General features: G+C 42.0%; 1 protein-coding gene across 2 annotated transcripts in view; it reads left to right on the plus strand.

Moving 5' to 3' along the window:
- CRB1 (crumbs cell polarity complex component 1) overlaps positions 1-20,276 on the plus strand; it is a 160,708-nt gene that overhangs the window by 124,789 nt on the left and 15,643 nt on the right. Inside the window, exon 11 of one of the 2 annotated variants that reach the window (XM_038413590.2) lies at positions 1,845-1,971. In XM_038413590.2, the coding sequence (XP_038269518.1) occupies positions 1,845-1,971 (127 nt within the window). The remainder of the gene's footprint in view (positions 1-1,844; positions 1,972-20,276) is intronic. The other variant, XM_043490929.1, reaches the window with a different exon arrangement.

Consider the following 20,276-nt stretch of genomic DNA (forward strand, 5'->3'; position numbering starts at 1 on the left):
GGTTGAGTGGGAGTGGGGGCGGGTGTTTGGGGGAAGGGGTGGAGTGGGGGCAAGGCCTGGGGCTGATCAGGGATTGAGCACCCCTGGGGAAAATTGGAAGATGGTACCTGTGGAGACACTAGATTTATGGCTTATTACAACAATCTGTAACCCTCTTAAACCTCCCACTCAGCCTTCTCCCTATATGACTGGTGAGGTATTAATGGGCCACTTAACCTTGAATGTTCCTTGAAATATGTGTTAACTACTTATGCTAAACAATCTGTTCCACCTTGTATTTAGCTGTGACACTCTGGATATGTCTACACTGCAATTAGACACCTGCAGCTGGCCCATGCCAGCTAACTTGGTCTCACTGGGCTTGGGCTAATGGGTTGCTTAATTGTTGTGTAAACATTTGGACTTGGGCTGCACCCTGAGTCTGGGACCCTCCCACCTCACAGGATCCTAGTGCCCAGGCTCCAGTTTGACTCCCAACATCTATACTACAATTAAACAGTCCTTTAGCCCAAGCCCCACAACTCCAAGTCCGCTGGCCTGGGCCTGTGTCAGGTTTTTAATTGCAGTGTAGACATTCGCTCTGAGTACGTTTCCCAGACTTGAAGAAGAGCTCCATGTAGCTTGAAAGCTTGTCTCTCTCACCAACCAAAGTTGGTCCAATACAAGATATTACCTCGTCTCATTAATAAATTATTTGTCATGAGAAGTGGGATAGCCCCTATTTTATAATAAATATTATTTGAAACCATTAAATAATATTTAACTAAACCTTTAAAATCTGATACAATGCTACACTTGCATCCGATGAAGTGAGCTGTAGCTCACGAAAGCTTATGCTCTAATAAATTTGTTAGTCTCTAAGGTGCCACAAGTACTCCTTTTCTTTTTGCGAATACAGACTAACACGGCTGCTACTCTGAAACCAATGCTACACTTGACATATTATATTTCCTGGTATTATGGCCCTCAACTAGACCAGCAGAAGAATGCTATTAGGAGTCTAATGGGATTTCTAGCAGGCAATAGCTATTTGGATGCTCACATAGGACTTAGACATATGAATAGATGATCACAATGGTCCCTGCTAACTGCGGGATCTATGAATCGATGAAAATGGGCATTTTTGTGACTTAGGGCCCAATTCTTCAAGATGCAAAGTGCCTTAAACTCTCACGGACATCAGTAAGAGTGAAGGGAGCACAGTTCTCTACAGAAGGTAGCCAAGACCAGCCTCTAAGCTTATGTCTACTCAGGGATAAAAGACCCATGGCACATCTGCAGCTGGCATGGGTCAACTGACTTGAACACATAGGGCACGGGCTGCAGAGTTAAAAATTGCTGAATAGACTCTCAGGCTTGCCTAGAAACCAAGCTCTGGGACCCTCCACCCTCACAGGGTTTTTCATTCCTGTGTAAACAGCCTAAGTCACAAATGCCCATTTTACATGTCTTAGTGCCAATGTAAGCCTCAAAATGCCACAGATATGGGATTTCCCATTTTTGAACCTATATGTGAAAACAACACAAGGCATCAAAGATGTAAGTGTAGCTGGTAATGTCTGTTATTTTCAAGACAGTGAGAAACCCTTGTCCGTTTAATAGGTTTCAGAGTAGCAGCCGTGTTAGTCTGTATTCGCAAACAAGAAAAGGAATACTTGTGGCACCTTAGAGACTAACAAATTTATTTGAGCATAAGCATAAGCACAGCTGTAGCTCACGAAAGCTTATGCTCAAATAAATTTGTTAGTCTCTAAAGTGCCACAAGTACTCCTTTTCTTTTTTGTCCGTTTAATGTTATCTAGTTGCTACCACAGATGCTTAGTGCTTTTGGTCTTTTACTGTAGGTGTGAAACAGACATTGATGAGTGCAACTCTGATCCATGCATGAATGGAGGCCTCTGCCAGAACCTACTTAACAAATACCAGTGCATCTGTGATGTAAACTATGCTGGCGACCACTGTGAGGTAGATGTAAGCGACCTTTCCTTTTTTGTCTCTTTATTATTGTGGCAGAATCTCTTTCAGCTTCTCTCCTACCTTATTCTGCGAATGGATGATGATCCAGCAGTTGAGTGGGGTGAACAGGAAGATTATTAGCAGTCTATACACTCTTCATATTTTAAAGCCATTGAAACACAATGGAAGATTCCTTGACTGAACAGGAGACTAGTTTAGCACTCAGAAAAGCAATAAGTACCACATTTTTAAAATCATTTACCAATGTTTTGAACATATTAAAATATTTTATTGTAAATAATTAATTCTCCAACTATGGCTTTAAATGCAGAAGCTAAGTTTCTAGGTACCATCATATTTCTTTGTATTATTTTGTGTAAAAAATGAGAGATGTATAGAACTTTCCAAAGCAAACATTCAGATCTTGGTTCTCACTTATTTATGAATCATTTTCACTCTACTTTGGTTCCTTTGCTTAATTTTGGAACAGATGCTAGTAGATAGCGAATATCAGTCTGAAAATACTGCTTTAACCCATTTCTACTGGGGTATTGCATGGTGCATGGTCTCTAGGTTTCTTACAGTGTAATACGTAAGACTAGTCCATGACGAGATATTCTAAGAGCTCAGGGTGAAATCCAGGCTCCACTGAAGTCAGTAGCAAAGATCCCATCGACTTCAAAGAGACCAGGATTTCACCCTTAAAATGTAAATACATCACATCCCACATTGTTCACAGCTGTTGATTTAGAAGTTTGGTTCAATGTCTGTGGAATCAGATATGTCATAACAGTGAACAATGTGAAAGTATTTTGGATAAGCCACTGGCAATATACCAAGCCCTGTCCTGTTGGAATCAATGGCAGAATTGTCTTGATTTCACTGGGAGTAGGATTGGGACTACTATCTGTACATTTCATTTGAATAAAAAGTTCACTTGATTAAAACAAAATGCAACTATTCTATGAATTCACATGGAATGGTTTTCAAACATGCACCATGATATGAATTTATTCATTTTAACCAAAGGTCCAATGAGGATATCATATTTCAAATCCACAGGTAGAATTTGTTAGTTGCAATATTGCTACCACTTTAAGTAGATCTGTTTTATCTGAGAATGTCAGTACTGTAATACATAATTCCAGGCAGAGGAATATGCTTATTTTTCACTTCAGGAATCAATCACCTTGCTCACTGATGGGTTGTGCATTGTTATCCTTAATGAATGAGGATTAAATGCATGATATTGCTCACCATTGTAGATCAGGCCTGATTCAGCAGAGTACTTAGACATGTATTTGGCTTTGAGCACACAAGTAAGTTGAAGTCAATGGGATTTAATCACTTGCTTAAATTTAGTCACCTCCTTTAGTACCTGGCTGAATCTGGGACAATATGTTCATATCATACTTTGCTCTTTCTGGACAGAGTTTTACAGGACAAGTACATTAATGAATTGTGCAGTTGTTCATTTGAGTATGATTACTCATATTGTATTAGTACAGTGTCCAGACCTACAAATACTCATTTGTGTAGTCCCCTTGAGTTCACTATTCACAAGAATAAGTGTTTATAGGTCTGTGTCTCATTATTATTAAGTGATGTGGCAGAGTTATGGGATGAAGGCAGTTATGGGAAAGAGATCTTTATTAAGTATGCTGAGGCTCTACAGTTTGAGATAGACAGCAGTTTGGCTTCTGCTTCAATCCCTAAGCCCCTTGGGGTACATCTACATAGGGATAAAAGACCCGTGGCACTGACGCAGCTGGCCCTTGTCAGCTGAATTGGGCTCACAAGGCTTGGGCTCAGGGGCTAAAGATTGCCGTGTAGATGTTCGGGCTTGGGCTAATACTCTTCACCCTCACAGAGTCCCAGAGCTCAGGCTTTAGCTTGAGCCCAAGAGTCTACACAGTGATTTGTCAGCCCAGAGCCTGAGGCCTGAGAGCCAAAGTCAGCTGATCTTGGTCAGCCAGGGTTTTTTATCCCTGTGTAGACATGGCCTAAGTATCACATGCATCACATCCCAAAACTGACACCTGACTCTCTTTCTCAGATTCTATTCATTATTGTGTGTGTGTGTGTGTGTGTGTGTGTGTGTAATGCTGTTATTTGTCTCTGTTACATGTAGCATGTTAATGTCTCAAGGAGCTGCCCTGGTCGGAAAACTTAAGTGTAATACATTGCTGTATAATAACTGTATTACACCAAGATAATCTCTTTATCATCTTTCTTTTACTAGAGAAATGCCTGAGGTAATTTTGCTGTTGATCTCCTGTAAAAATGTTTTATTCCTCTCTTGTGATTTATACATAACCACACTTCTGTGAATAGAATATAACAAAATATGTTTCATATTGCGGGTGAAATTATTGTAGAAATATAAAATTATAAACACTATGTGTTTTATTATGTATACTATTGGATTATTTTAGATCAGACTAGAATTATTTGGATGATATGCCTTTTAGCCAGTTTAGACTATGGAGGCAAGCAAATATTCAAGTAATGGTATTATACGTATACAACATAGGCCCCAATTTGACAAAATACTTTGGCACATACTTAACTTTAAGCACATGCTTAAATTAGAGCTGATTAAAAAATTATATGGAAAGTTTTCCTACTGAAAAATCTGGTTTAACTAAAACTAATACTTTTCACAACAAAATGACAAATAGGACCACCATTTTGATTTGCCTGCAGGAAATGTTAAAATGAAAATTTTCATTTGAATCAACACTTGTTGATGTTTTGGTTTCAAAATTCCAAAAGTAAACAAAAATAGTTCATTTCATTTTGACTTAAAATGTAATTTTCTTTTGGCATCTTGAAACTGAAAAAGAAAAAGAAAACATTTTATGTTGAAATGTCAGTTCAAAATGGCAATTTTCATTTTGTTTTGATATAAACTGTTGTTTTGGTTTTATTGAAACTAAAACATGAAAACAAAATGACATTTCAAGTCAAAATGTACATTATCATACTGTTTCAAGATGTTAATCTGAAACAAAAACATTTAATTTGAAACTTCCAGCGGGAAACCAAGATTTTTTGTTCAAAATTTTGCACAGGAAAAATTTTGGTTTTCCAAGCAGCTCTCGCTTAAATCCAATTGAAATTAATGGGAGTTAAGCACCTGATTAAGTGCTTTGTTGCATAGCAAAGTCTGCTGAACATCATGCCACAAAGCTGTCTCAGACAATTGATTTCAGTTTGCTTTTAGTGACAAGGAAAGCTGGGGAAAGAGATACATCTTATATTAGTGTTCCTAGCATACTGTATTTATAATGTACCAGACAAACAAGAAATGAAAACCAAAGAATATATACATGTATAGAGATTTCAAACACACTATTTCCTCAATTCTAGAAATGTTGAAATGCATAGATATATACATTATACCATATATATTATATATGTATTACATGTTACATAAAAAGTTACAAATTTCAAATATATTAAATAGCAGTGCAGCAGTCCCCCGTTCTCTCCCCCTGTTTACATATCACTAATGCCACTATATCCACTGGGATTGTAAATGACTTCTTTTCTTCCTCTAATGCCTTGTCATCATGAAACATTTCCTTATTCAGAACTGCTGCCCTTTCCTCTTTGTACTTCTGTATTCTCAACTACATTGTGTGTGTACATAGCTTTCCCATCATTATACACAAAATAAACCTTCTGCCCTTGTCTCTTTATGTATACTTTTCATTTTTCTGCAAGAACTGCTTTCATTTGCTTTAAGTGTACCATGATTTCTGAATGTTTACATTTCACTCGTGTGTTACACAAACATATAAACCATAGCTCTTCTGCACCGTAATGATATCCTGCGGCCACTTAAACATCTCTTCAGACTGATGCCATTTAGTCAGAGGAGCATTATTCTGCACCCCAGGACAAGTGTCCTTTATTTCTTATTCCAGATTATATTGGGTGCCTGCTATTTTGATTTCACCAAATGTCATCAGAAAAAGCATTCACTTGGGACTTCCCTATTTAAACCTGAACCCTGCTCTTCCCCGAGTTTCTGATGCTGGAAGTTTGCTATGTTTTAGTGTAACAGCTATAAACAAAGTATGCCATGGGTTTTAAAGGAGTAGCACACAATGAGGGAGCAATAGCTGACATAGTGTATGCCAGATAACACAAACTTGTCCAAATAATCACTAGGGACTTTACAGCAACATCAAGATGTGTAAATAATTGAATATGTCCAAATTCCTTACTTACTTACTCTATTTTTCAGTTATTGTACTACTAAAATACATGGGATTCCAGTAAAATTATTTTAAGGTAACAGAGAGAAGAGATGAATGGCAGAAATGTCCATAAATACTGTGCATTTGATTTAGACAGCTTAAAGTGACCCACAAAGGATTTTTAAAGAACTGAGCTTTGTTCTTTTATGTTTCTTTCTTAAAAGCTTTTTGAAGAAAGAAAAGTAAAAAAAACAAAAGATGTTTTTTTTGGTCTTCTTTTCTTTTTACTTTAGAAATTCAGGCTTCATCTACTCTGGAAGACTGTGTGGTGACTGGAAAACTATTGAAATTATGAAATCCCGAGAGATCAAAATCTGAGTACTTCAGAAAGGCAGGGATTTTTAGTCAAACTATTAAAAAAATGTTTAATTACTTTGTTAATCCCCATTTACTTTCAACATCCTAATAAGGATGGGGTTAGGATGTCTTTGTTAAAGTGTAAACATACCATCCCCTTCTATTAAGATATGATAGCCTATAGAATACCTCTCTGGAGCTACTCCATACACAGGTTTCCAGTGAATCCAGGGGAGAGCAGATTCCATAGTTCAAGGTTTAAAAAGTGGGATTTAAAAAAATGTATAAATATCATATAAAATAAGTTTAACAAAGTAATTTTTTAAAAAAAAAGGAAACTCCACTGCAGGTCACCTGTAAAGGGGCACAGCTAAGAGAGCAAACAGAACATATGGCTGCATGTGTCAGGAGTAAAAGCACCACAATGTACTAAATTACACATGATTTCAGAGGCTTTTTGAGGATTTAAGAGGCTCCCTCCGCCTTGCAGAAAAAGACTTATAGACATGTAGACTTTAAGGCCGGAAGGGACCATCATGATCATCTAGTCTGATCTCCTGCACAGCGCAGGTCATAGAACCTCACCCAACCTTCTTCTGCAATAGGCCCATAACTAGCTGAGTACTGAAGTCCTCAATCTTGATTTAGAAACTTCAAGTTACAGAGAACCCACAATTTACTCTAGTTCAAACCAGCAATTGAACTGTGCCTCGCGCTGCAGAGGAAGGCGAAAACTGCTCAGGGTCTCTGCCAATCTGAGGTGGGGGAAAATTGCTTCCTGGCCCTTTACATGGCTATCAAAGTCTAAGTCCTCCACAGATCTCAGCTATTACTATTTGATTACAAGTCTCATGATATTTCATGTTTTGTTTGAAGCCCAGCTCCTGGAGACAATTGTTTATGTGACAATCTCAGCTTTCATTTTTTTAAAAAGAGCAAGTTCAAAAAAGGGTGTGAAAATGTGATCCAAGTTCCGCTAAAGGTTCAGAAACCAGAAGAGAAATAAAAATAATTTAAATTAAAAAGATAATTTTTAAAGAACCCTCAGTTCTTTAATGTTAAGGTTTTTTAACATTAAAGGTTGGCAACATCTGATCTCTTTTCTCCACTTGGTGCATTTAAGGTATGATTTCACCCGATACAAGTAACTAATGCTCACAGAAGACAGTGGGTAATGGTATGCAAATAGGGGCTAGGATTCAAAGGGAAAGTAAGATTTCTGTCAAGTAGGGAGAAGGAATCATTACTGGTGGTAATGGGGATGGGAGGAGGACTCCGTATTTGCAGTGAAAAATTATTTAAGATTCCTACATCAAGAACATGTTACAAAACCATCAACATGATGGAATCAGTATAGCCCCAAAGTAAGTAGTGCTAGTTGCATTGGCAGCATGGTATTCAATAAAATATTATCTGAAATACACCTCCAGGAACTTAGCATAAGGTGAGGTTAGGTTGGTCATTTTAATTTATATTGCCGTAGTGCCCAAAGGCCCCATTAAGACTGAGAGCACATTGTGCTATGTAATCATAGAAATGTAGGACTAGAAGGAACCTCAAGAGGTCATCTATTCGAGCCCCCAGGACCAACCCTGACAGGTGTTTGTTCAACCTGATCTTAAAAAGCTCAAAAGACTGGGATTCCACAACTTCTTTTAGAAGACTATTCCAGAACTTACTTATCCTGATAAAACATTTTTCCTAATATCTAACTTAAATCTCCCTTGTTGCAGATTAAGCCTATTACTTCTTCTACCGAATACATACACACAAAGGAAAATATGGCCCCTGCTCTAATTAGCTTGCAGTTTTGTTTGTACTTTGGAAAGTTTTCTTGAACAACAACATGGATTGCACCTTTGGCACAGTATTCACTCACAAAAGGTATCCTGATTGTACACGTACCAGTAATGCAGAAGTGGTGGCTGGATTCATGACACAGAGTTTAAGTTCTGCGTTAAGATGGCTAGAGTTCCCCTCCCCCCCACACACACACACTCTATTGCTACTTTCATAACCTCTTCCAGCTTTCATAACCTCTTCCTCTTCCACACTTCACCCTCCTGAGCAAATGGACAACTGGCACATGCTGCATGGTTACACTTCACATTAAATTTTATTAAAATACACTAATAAGCATGTACGATATGTTCAATATTGAGTCCAATTCAACAAAAACTCTGGCTTCCATAGGGTAGAAGCTTGGCACTGTGATGGAATCTGCCCCTCAGTGATTAGTTAACATATTCATTAACTGCAAGTGTTAGTAATATGAATGTATCTAATGATACCAAATTACAATAATTAATGCCTGATGTCTCATGAATAACGTAATCGCCAGCTATTTGCATTTTCATACTTATGCAGTTATTCATGAGTAATTATCATATTGACTAAAAAGCATGGACATCAGGAAAGTAACAACTATATCATCTTCTCAATGTTCACTTTTCTTTCCGCTCACCTGTCAACCTTCCCTCCCAGCTCATCTTTCTGTCTGGTTCCTGTATAGCATGTTGTTAATGCAGAAGGAGATACAATGTATTTTCTTTTTAAAGAGTTTTAATACAATGCTTTGATAAATATGGGCCCAGTCAGTCACACATGGTTTCAGACTGAGCCAGCACCTCATCCGGTGGCCCCAGTAAGATTCTGCAGCTTGTCAGCTTCCATCGAAAAAGAAAAGCTTCTAACCCTTAGAGTGGCAAAGAAAACTTCCCAAACCTTAAAAGATGTCTCTGCATCTCCAGATAGCCTGATAATTCTCAGAGGGATTTGGCCCTAAGGATTTTGTTCTCTGGGAGTTTGCTTTGGTCCAACGATTTGAACACACAAACCTAAATAGACTAGATTGGAAATAGAAACAGGAGCAAAGAACTTATGTGAGTTCTATTCCTGGCTCTTACACTGACTCCTGCTGTGCACATGCAGAAGTTGCGTAACTGCTCTATCTGTTCCCTCATCTGTAAAATGAAAACACCAGTGATGCCAGTACTTGCAATTTAATCTTCAGAACCTTAGTGTTGCTAAAGCCCTAACTCCAACACAAGAATCTCCACTTTCACAAGCTTCTAGCCCTCTTGGGTATGAAGAAAAGCTTGACAAATGTGACCCCTAAAGGTTGAAAAACCAGAAGGCAAATAAAAAGAGCTCCAAATTGATTATATTTTTAAATGTCATGATTTTAAAGCTAATTTCATGACGGTCAGATGGCCTAACTCATGATTTTTGAATGCATGGAGCTGGCAATACTGGGATAATAATATTCACATGTCTATTTCAGAGGACGTTGTAGATAAATTCATGCTTGTTCAGAGCACTGAAAGTTAAAAGCACAAGGGGCTTGATTTTCAGATGTGTCAAGCAACCACAATTTCACTTGAAGTCGACAGGAGCTCAGGACCACTGAAAAGCTGGTCCTAAGTGTTTTTGATTTCAGAAGATTGCTGGTGAGTCTTCCGTTTGTGGACTCCAGCCCTGGATTTCACACAGGAAATGGTGTTGCTGAAGAACCTGCAGTTAAAAGTACCAAGTTGGGGGCCTGCGTACTGGTACTATTTGTAGTATTGGAAATAGGCGGATGTAGGCCCACCGCCAACTAAAGGCCCAGCCCCTCAATTAATGGGGAGGAACCACTTAGCCCAAGCTACAAGTGAATACTTGAGACAACAAATGAAAAAACAGAAGCAGGAGTAAGGTCAAAGGTTGAAAATCAGTGATCCAGAGGGGGAAACCAAGCAGAAAACCCACAGCAGCACCCACTGCTCCTCAAAGACATCTAGGGAATCAATGGACACTGAACATAAAAATTGCCATACTGGTTCAGGCCAATAGTCCATCTAGCCCAGTATCCTGTCTTCCAACAGTGGCCAATGACAAGGGGAAATGAACAGAACAGAACAATCATCAAATGATCCATTCCTTGTCATCCAGTCCCAGCCTCTGGCAGTCAGAGGCTTAGGGACACCAAGAGCATGGGGTTGCATCCCTGACCATCTTGGCTAATAGTCATTGATTGGCTTGGCCTCATGAACTTATCTAGTTCTTTTTTTAATCCAGTTTTGGCCTTTACAGCATCCCCTGGCAACAAGTTCCACAGATTGACTGTGTATTGTATGAAGGAGTATTTCCTTTTGTTTGTTTTAAACCTGCTGCCTATTAATTTCAAAATAACACTTCCTTATTCACTTTCTCCACACCATTATATCATATCTCACCCTTAGTTTTCTCTTTGCCAGGCTGAACAGTTCATCTGTTTACTCTCTCCTCATATGGAAGCTGTTCCATTCTCTGCACCTTTTCCATTTCTAATATATCTTTTTCAGATGGGGTGACCAGAACTGCACACAGTATTCAAGGTGTGGGCATACTATGAATTTATATAGCGGCATTATGGTATTTACTGTCTTATGATCTATTCCTTTCCTAATGGTTCCTAACTTTCTGTTAGCTTTTTTGAATGCTGCAGCACACTAAGCATATATTTTCAGAGAATTATCCATGATGACTCTAAGATTTCTGTTTTGTGGTAACAGCTAATTTAGACGCCATCATTTTGTAGGTATAGTTGGGTTTATATTTTCCAATATGCATTATTTGCATTTATCATCATTGAATTTAATCTGCCATTTTGTTGCCCAGTCCCCCAGTTTTGTGAGATCCCTTTGTAACTCTTTGCAGTCTGCTTTGAACTTAACTATATTGAGTAATTTCATATCAGAGGAACTCTGCCTGGAGGATTGATTGGGCAAGGGGCTGAAAATAAGCCCCACAGTCACAGAGCATTCCCACCACCTTGTTCAGGCTCCTCCTCCTGGAACAATGGATGGCCACCTTGGCCAGCCCCAGGAGGAGGAGGTTCCACAACTTTGGGGGGGGGGATGGATGGGGTGTTCATAGGCCAAGCTGTGTGAGGAAGAGGGCAGCTCTCACCTTCTAGAGCACATGACAGGGGACACATGGGGTGGACAGCCCCCTGTGCTGGCTGAGCACCACAGGGTCCCCCCAGTCCTTCCAAGTTTGCTGGTACCAGCCAGGACCAACATCTGGCGCATCAAGGGGGACTCCACCATCTGCAAATGGAGATGAGGAGTATGTAGTATGGGTCGTTTGAGGAGGTTCTCCTGCTTGGTGGCTGCTATGGATCTGGGCACTGAAACCAGCTTCCAGATCCTGAGCCTGGCATGGTAAAAGATCAGCAGCTCAGACAGGTCTTGTGGGAGACTTATCAGGAGAAGATAAAAGAGGTGCCAGCTGTATCAGAGTCCTTGGAGGTGGTGGAGGAAGGCATACACCAGCACATTCTATGTCAGATTACCTAAACGGTAAATAAGTCTCTGAAGGGCCTGAAGTGGACCTGACTGTGAATATGAACCAGGCCATGGTCAGAGCCCAGTTGAGCTTGACCAGACACTCTGCAGAGGCATAAAAAACCCCAACCCCAGCAAAGTGGAGCCTAAAGCCAAATGCCTGCAGAGTGCCAATAAGATACCTATGATCCACCCTGTCAAATGCCTTCTCCTGGTCCAGGGACAGGAGGGCAAGTGACAGCCCATCCCTACATGCTAGAGCAGGCACGGGCAAAATATGGCCCGTGGGCCAGATCTGGTCTAACATTTCTGTCCAGCCTCCTCTGCACCCTCGCGATCTCCGCTAAAAGTCCCACAGCACAGTGGGGTGCTCAGGCAGGTTGCCTGCCTGCCATGGCCCTGCACCGCTTCTGGAAGCAGCCAGCTGCTACTGGAACATCTCTGTGTGCCCCTGGGGGGTGGGGGGGGAAGCAGCTCTGCATGCTACCCCTAGCACTGTCCTCACAGCTCCCATTGGCTGGTTTCTGGCCAATGGGAGCTGCAGGGGCCATGCTTGCAGGCAGCGCACAGAGACCTGCTGCACCCCTCCCCCTAAGGGGTGCTCAGAGACATGCCAGCAGCTTCTGGAAGCGGCATGGGGCCACGGCATGCAGGCAGCTTGCCTGAACCCTGCTGTGCCACCAGCCGGGAGCCGCCTGTGGTAAGCACCTCCCAGCCAGAGCCTGCACCTCACACCCACTCCCGCATGCCAACCTCCTTCTCCAGGTCAGAACCCCCTCTCACATCCAAACTCCCTCCCAGACCCTGCATCCCCTCCTACACCCCAATCCCCTGCCACAGCCCAGAGCCCCCTCCTGCACCAAATTCCCTCCCTGAGTCCACACGCCTCACCCTCTCCTCCATCCCGACATTCTGCACCAGCCCAGAGCTCCCTCGGGCACCCAAACTCCCTCCCAGACCCCACACTCCCTCCATTAATATAGGAGAAATGTGCAGCCCATGATGACTTACCAAAACTCATTGTGCGACCGCCCTGCAAAAATTATTGCCCATCCCAGTGCTACATGAAATAAGTTCCAGACCAAATAGAGATTTATCAAAGATGGTCCAGCCCAGGACAATGTAGGCCTGGTCAGGGTAGAACATGTCCACCAGCACAGGCCCCAGCCACAGCAAGATGGCTTTCACTGTTATCTTGTAGTCTGTGCTGAGGAGCAAAACTGCGTGCCAATTCTTGAGTTTGCAGAGGTCCCCCTTTTTAGGTAGCACAGCGTGCCAGCACAACAGGGGGAGCACCTCAATCTCCAAGGACTCGGCCCATATGGTGGAAAAGTGTGACCCGAGTACCTCCCAGAATGCACAGTAATACTCCATGGTCAGATGATCGATGCCCGGAGAATTGTTGGTGGACATCAGATGAAGGGCTTCCAAGACTTCATCCAGAGCGAGGGTTGCTCTAACTGGTCCTGGTCACCCACACTGACTGAAGGAAGTTCATCCCACACCACCCTGCAGGCATTGGTGTCCACTGGATCCGGGGAGAAGAGGGTGGCATCTGCATCCCCACCAGATCCATGAGGAGATGCTGTCCTCTGTCAAGATGAAGGTGATATGCTTCCTGGCTCAGCTCTGTTTTCTTCAGGTCGTAGAAGTAGGAACTGTAATCCATCTCCTGAAGGAGCTGAACGTGAGATTGAACAAAGGTATATGCTATACCTTAATGTGCAAAAACATTGGTCATTGAGGGCCTGGAGCTCATCCCACTTCTCCTGACACTCACTGCAGAAGCATGGATTCCCAATATTAGCAATCACGTGCCTCTTCAGCTCCAAAACCTCCCGCTCCAGCTGCTCTGTCACCATTCACATCCTCCAGCTGGCCCCTGGGGTGTAGTTGCGGCAGAAGAGCCAGGCACTTACCTTCCCCTTGTTCCACTACCTCTGTGCTGAGGGAAAGATCATCTCTGCCTCCGCCAAGCTAGCCAGAACTTCTGGAAGAACAACTCAAAGCCCACATTCTCTAACAGGCTGTTATTGAAAAGCCAATAGGCTGGTCCTGGCCTCTTGGGTATCACAGCTACCAGGTGGAAATGTGAGAATGGGGCTGGCCTCGTGATGGAGGAGTGGGCCTGCAAGATGCATACTGGTGAGGAAGGGAGAGCAGTCTTAGCAGCACAGTAAGAACAGTTGCATCTGTGGCTTTTATCTTCTGTCCTGCTATGGCATTCTGGAGGGAAAGACTAACATTTAAAGGTGAAATCTTTTAAAAATAGAATTGTTTTTTTAGAATTCTTTCCTGTACAATACCCACCTGCTGAAGTGAAGAAACAGATTGACAGAGCCAGAAGAGTACCCAGAAGTCACCTACTACAGGACAGGCCCAACAAAGAAAACAACAGAACGCCACTAGCCATCACCTTCAGCCCCCAACTAAAACCTCTCCAACGCATCATCAAGGATCTACAACCTATCCTGAAGGACGAGCCATCGCTCTCTCAGATCTTGGGAGACAGACCAGTCCTTGCTTACAGACAGCCCCCCAATCTGAAGCAACCACACACCACACAACAGAACCACTAACCCAGGAACCTATCCTTGCAACAAAGCCCGTTGCCAACTCTGTCCACATATCTATTCAGGGGATACCATCATAGGGCCTAATCACATCAGCCACACTATCAGAGGCTCGTTCACCTGCGCATCTACCAATGTGATATATGCCATCATGTGCCAGCAATGCCCCTCTGCCATGTACATTGGCCAAACTGGACAATCTCTACGTAAAAGAATGAATGGACACAAATCAGACGTCAAGAATTATAACATTCAAAAACCAGTTGGAGAACACTTCAATCTCTCTGGTCACTCGATCACAGACCTAAGAGTGGCTATACTTCAACAAAAAAGCTTCAAAAACAGACTCCAACGAGAGACTGCTGAATTGGAATTAATTTGCAAACTGGATACAATTAACTTAGGCTTGAATAGAGACTGGGAATGGATGAGTCATTACACAAAGTAAAACTATTTCCCCATGGTATTTCTCCCTCCCACCCCACCCCCCACTGTTCCTCTGATATTCTTGTTAACTGCTGGAATTAGCCTACCTGCTTGTCACCATGAAAGGTTTTCCTCCTTTCCCCCCCCCCTGCTGTTGGTGATGGCTTATCTTAAGTGATCACTCTCCTTACAGTGTGTATGATAAACCCATTGTTTCATGTTCTCTGTGTGTGTGTATATAAATCTCTCCTCTGTTTTTTCCACCAAATGCATCCGATGAAGTGAGCTGTAGCTCACGAAAGCTTATGCTCTAATAAATTTGTCTCTAAGGTGCCACAAGTACTCCTTTTCTTTTTTCCTGTACTGTTTGCCCTTGTGGGAGCAGGATCTCTGCTTTGACAGAAAGTTGACACTATGGGATCTGGGATGCTGAAAAATGTTCTCATTTGGATGTCCAAAACTGTCATTGTGGTCAGTGGAATTTTGGATAGCCAAGGAATACAGAACTGGCCCTTTCATGATTAAAAAGTGGTTATGGCCTACAAAAGTAACTATGTAAAATTGGCTTTGTCTTTCTGTGAGCATTTAAGCTTAGACTGTGATATCCTTTCCTCATACTGTGTAGTATCTTACTCTATGTTGTGACAGGGGTCGGGCCAGATGGCTATAGGAGAGTAATAGAAGGCAGATATATTAACCCAGGCTAAGTAGGTCCCTTTTCCCTGGGTAAGGTAACAGGGAAGGTTCCAGCACAATCAGGAACCTTCTGGAGACAATTAAGACAGGCTGATTAGGACACCTGCAGCCAATCAAGAAGCTGCTAGAATCAATTAAGGCAGGCTAATCAGGGCACCTGGGTTTTAAAAAGGAGCTCACTTCAGTTTGTGGTGTGAGTGTGAGGAGCTGGGAGCAAGAGGCACTGGGAGCTGAGAGTGAGAACGTGGACTGTTGGAGGACTGAGGTGTACAAGCATTATCAGACACCAGGAGGAAGGTCCTGTGATGAGGATAAAGAAGGTGTTGGGAGGAGGCCATGGGGAAGTAGCCCAGGGAGTTGTAGGTGTCACACAGCTATTCCAGAAGGTACTCTAGACAGCTGCATTCCACAGAGCCCTGGGCTGGAACCCGGAGTAGAGGGCGGGCCCGGGTTCCCCCCAAATCCTCCCAACTTCTGGTCAGACACAGGAGGAGTTGACCTAGACTGAGGGTTCAGAAAAATGGCCAAGCTGAGGGCTGCCGTGAAGCTCCAAGGTGAGCAAATCTGCCAATAAGCACAAGACCCACCAAGGTAGAGCAGGAACTTTGTCACAATGTTAAGTCCTACTGATATCAGAATAAGGTACTATCAAACATGTGTAAAATTATTACAATCTGGCAGTTAGTGGAATCACAAACAATGACTCTGACTGAAATAAGTGTTTACTACTTTTGTTAGCCCTGAAGAGACAACATCACTTTTGGGGGCAGGGGGAAGAGGAGGAGGGGCTTGATTTTGCACCATCAACATAATTGCTAACTCATTAGAATTGTAGAATCTTTATTGTTGATGATGCATATGACAGAAAGAACCCAGCTTTGTTCCTGTTCTAGACTGAGAGTGGATTAAGAAAAAACACATTTTAGGATTTGTAAATTGAGCGGTTCTGCTCTGGAAGTCATTGGAAATATCACAATGCCATTTTTATAGTCGCTCTTCAAAGCAGAACAGCCCTTTAATGTCCTTTGTTATTTTTTATTAGTTGCATAGTATTCTCATGATTTAACCACAGTTGTAAAAAGGATATTGCAAGAAATATAATATTTAATATGTGCTGTATCTTAATGTGCATAAACATTACACTGTAAAGACAGTAAAGTTAGCTAATGTGTCATAGCAGTAAAAGACAGGAAAGATCTCCAGAAGGCCATCATTACTGCATGCATCAGTGAGAAGCAGTTGAATATTTAATGTGTATGGTAAATATAAGCAGAAAAGGGAGTCAAGATGACATATGATAGCATAACACACTGTAATATAGGAATCAGTTCAAGTACAGCATTCACATAACAGAGTTAGTATACAGACTAACAAATTTTGTCTGTACAACATCCCTTACATTGCAGTGGCATTGTTTTCCCTTTCCTCACCTTCAAATGTTTTCCTTAGAGACTCACATTTACATCACACGGGCATTTATTTTAGTAATTTCTCACCTTATAACACATTAATGTAATGCAGTCTTGCATTGTTTATATGTTAAATTTTATATCCTTTTCTCTTATAGTTCATCAGGGTTTAATGCTGTTTTCTCTTTTATCTATTTTTATTACCATTTGCAGACTGAGCCCTTTGGTGGGGGTTGCTTTAGAAAGACAATTAATTTATATATGTAAATATCACGTATTATTTTTACAGCACTCACTCTAATAATTTGTCCATAGAAGCACCAACATTATTTTGCCTTTTCTTTCATCATACTATCATGGATTCAAATATAATTTTCCCAAATCTTTTATGACTTACACTGACTTTCTAAATATGCACCGATATTGTATTTTCTTACAATCTCCGTATACTGCTATTACCTGAGCACCACATCATCACCATTATAAGCTTGCATTAACATTGCTTTTTCAAATCAGTTAAATTAATGGGGGATTTTTGTTGCTCTAAATAGCTTCTGATATCTATGTTCCATAGTATCCATGATCTGTTGTTAATTTTCAAAAATGTTCATTTTTACAATTATGGAAATTAAAAAAAACACATAGTGCTCCCTCTACAGCAGCATTAATCATCTGCATTTTTCACTTTTAAAAATTAAGATTTTTTTTATTTGCTGGAGAATTTGGCAAAACGCTGTCTGAAACTAGATCCTAAATCTGTACCAATCCCATAAATCACAAATGGCTTAATTCAAAAGCAAGCAAACAAACAAAAACCAGCAACTTTACCTTCAAGCTGAAAGCTTGTAGTCCAAGTTTTCTCCAAAATGTTAATGAAAAGAACAAGAAAATAGGATATGGGGTAAGGAGAATGCATTTATAATGGAAAACTTAATTCACTTGCAGCAAGGTCATGATGGCTGCAATCTCATCAGGTGGGATGTCTGTCTCATTCATTGAAAATTAAAAGAAAAGGAGTACTTGTGGCACCTTAGAGACTAACAAATTTATTAGAGCATAAGCTTTCGTGAGCTACAGCTCACTTCATCGGATGCATTTGGTGGAAAAAACAGAGGAGAGATTTATATACACACACACAGAGAACATGAAACAATGGGTTTATCATACACACTGTAAGTGATCACTCTCCTTACAGTGTGTATGATAAACCCATTGTTTCATGTTCTCTGTGTGTGTATATAAATCTCTCCTCTGTTTTTTCCACCAAATGCATCCGATGAAGTGAGCTGTAGCTCACGAAAGCTTATGCTCTAATAAATTTGTTAGTCTCTAAGGTGCCACAAGTACTCCTTTTCTTTTTGCGAATACAGACTAACACGGCTGCTACTCTGAAACCTATTGGAAAATTAAGGATCTGATCCTGCAATGAGCTCTGTATGGATGGACCCCCAGTGAAGCTAACGGGACTGACTGTGGCACAAGGGTCTGCAAGGAGCTCACTGCAGGATTAGGGCCAAAGGTAATTCTGTCTTTAAGCTACCCTGTTTACTGCCATTTTTTTAAAAGGCAAATGGTTTTGCACTCTCTCTCTCTCTCTCTCTCTCTCTCTCTCAAATTAAGTCAGTGTTAGATGATCCTTTAATAAATGGCAGTTTAAGGTCAGAGGCTAGCTATTGGATCTTGAGAACTTTTGAAAATCTGGCCCCTTCACTTAAGTGCCTAAATGGGAGCTGAGCTCTTGAAATCCAGCCACTTATTTTGGTTCTGAAATGGGAGTGGAGAGTTAGCACCAGTGGTGCTGGGTGAGAGACACTCCCACCCAACACCAGAAGAGGTGTCTGCACCAAGGCAAATGATGGTATTGAGCTTAACTATGGTGTCTGCCACCAAAGCAGTGACTGTCCCAAGGGGTGCACCTGTACTGAGAAGTCCTTCGGTGCTGGGCATCAGCCTCAACTCCACTGTCTGCAGCCTGTGAGGTGCCCCCCCCCTCGAGTGATTCTGACACATGGCCTGAAGATGCCAAGGGCACAGTGGAAGATGAGGAGGAAGAAGCTATGGACTGGAGGACTCCTGCACCAATGGAAAGTCCAGGACTGGAAGACAAAGCTAATCTGATGCAGCTTGATATGTGGCTGGCATGGAGACAGTTGGCACTGGTGCCAATGCTGTCAGCACTGGACTCAATGGACACCTCATGGCCAGAACCAGAGGTGACAGTACAGGCTCTCAGTGAGCTCAGCGTGGTACCAGGGAGCAGTTAGACGGACCAGCTCTCTCCTGCATGCTGGGAGATGCATGGTGCCAGTCAGCACTACTCTTGGAAGAGGACATAGAGTCTACTCGAGCCCTGGAATGGTCCAGGTTGGATTTGTGGGAACTCTTCCTCAGTGTACCCTAAGAAGGTGAATATCTTCTTCTCCACTGGGGGAACCCAAACATGGAGGGGCCTCACTAGCTGGATCCACAGTCAACCGTTGATTAGATGCGGCCCTCAGGGCCAAAGTAGGCCTCATGGCCTGCTCCAAACGGTACTGGTTCAACCCTAAGTCCTTTGCCACCTGAGTCCTCTTTGTAAATGACTTACAGATAGAGCTCCCCTCCTTGATGTGTTCCTCGCTGAGGCACAACAAGCACTTCGCGTGGGGAATCACTATTGGGGATAGCCCCCCCTGTGTGACAGACAATGCTTGAACCCTGAGGAGGGCATCACAGAGGACAGCCAATTACACTAACTAAATCTAACTAACACCTAACTAAACCTAAGACACTATTACAACTATATACAAGAAAAAAAAAATCTCGGTAACTGAGACAGAAAGTGTGAGGTGAAAGAATGCCACATAGAGCTTTGACTCCAGCCACAGTCAGTGAGAAGGAACTAACAGGGTCAGGACGGCACCCTTACACAGCTAGGGGAGGTGCTAAGGCCACAAGATGTGAGTGACGCCCCTATGGGTACTGCTAGACAAAGTTCTCTGGCTTCAGGACTCTGGGTGCATGCACACCTGCATGGACTACATGGCTGTATCTACTTGAAGAAGAAACGGGGCATAACTTAAAGGGAAAGAAATCCTCGGTCTGAGCTGATCTTGTAGCATTTACACAGCTGCCCTATCCATACCCCTCCTGAGAGGCAAAGTCCCTTGTTCTGTCCAGCCACAACTACCAAAGAGGCCAGTGAAGCCTTTGTAGATGACAAGACATTAGCAGTGGCTGTCCTGATGGCCTTGTGACAGGAAGTTTCTTTCCCAATTGATTAACTGTCATTCAGGGAGAGATTGACTAGATTGCATGGCCTGAGGAAAGTACACCAAACTGACTGCTATGAGCTAGAGCTGT

Source organism: Dermochelys coriacea, chromosome 8, assembly GCF_009764565.3.
Source record: "Dermochelys coriacea isolate rDerCor1 chromosome 8, rDerCor1.pri.v4, whole genome shotgun sequence".
Classification (NCBI taxonomy): Eukaryota; Metazoa; Chordata; order Testudines; family Dermochelyidae; genus Dermochelys; species Dermochelys coriacea.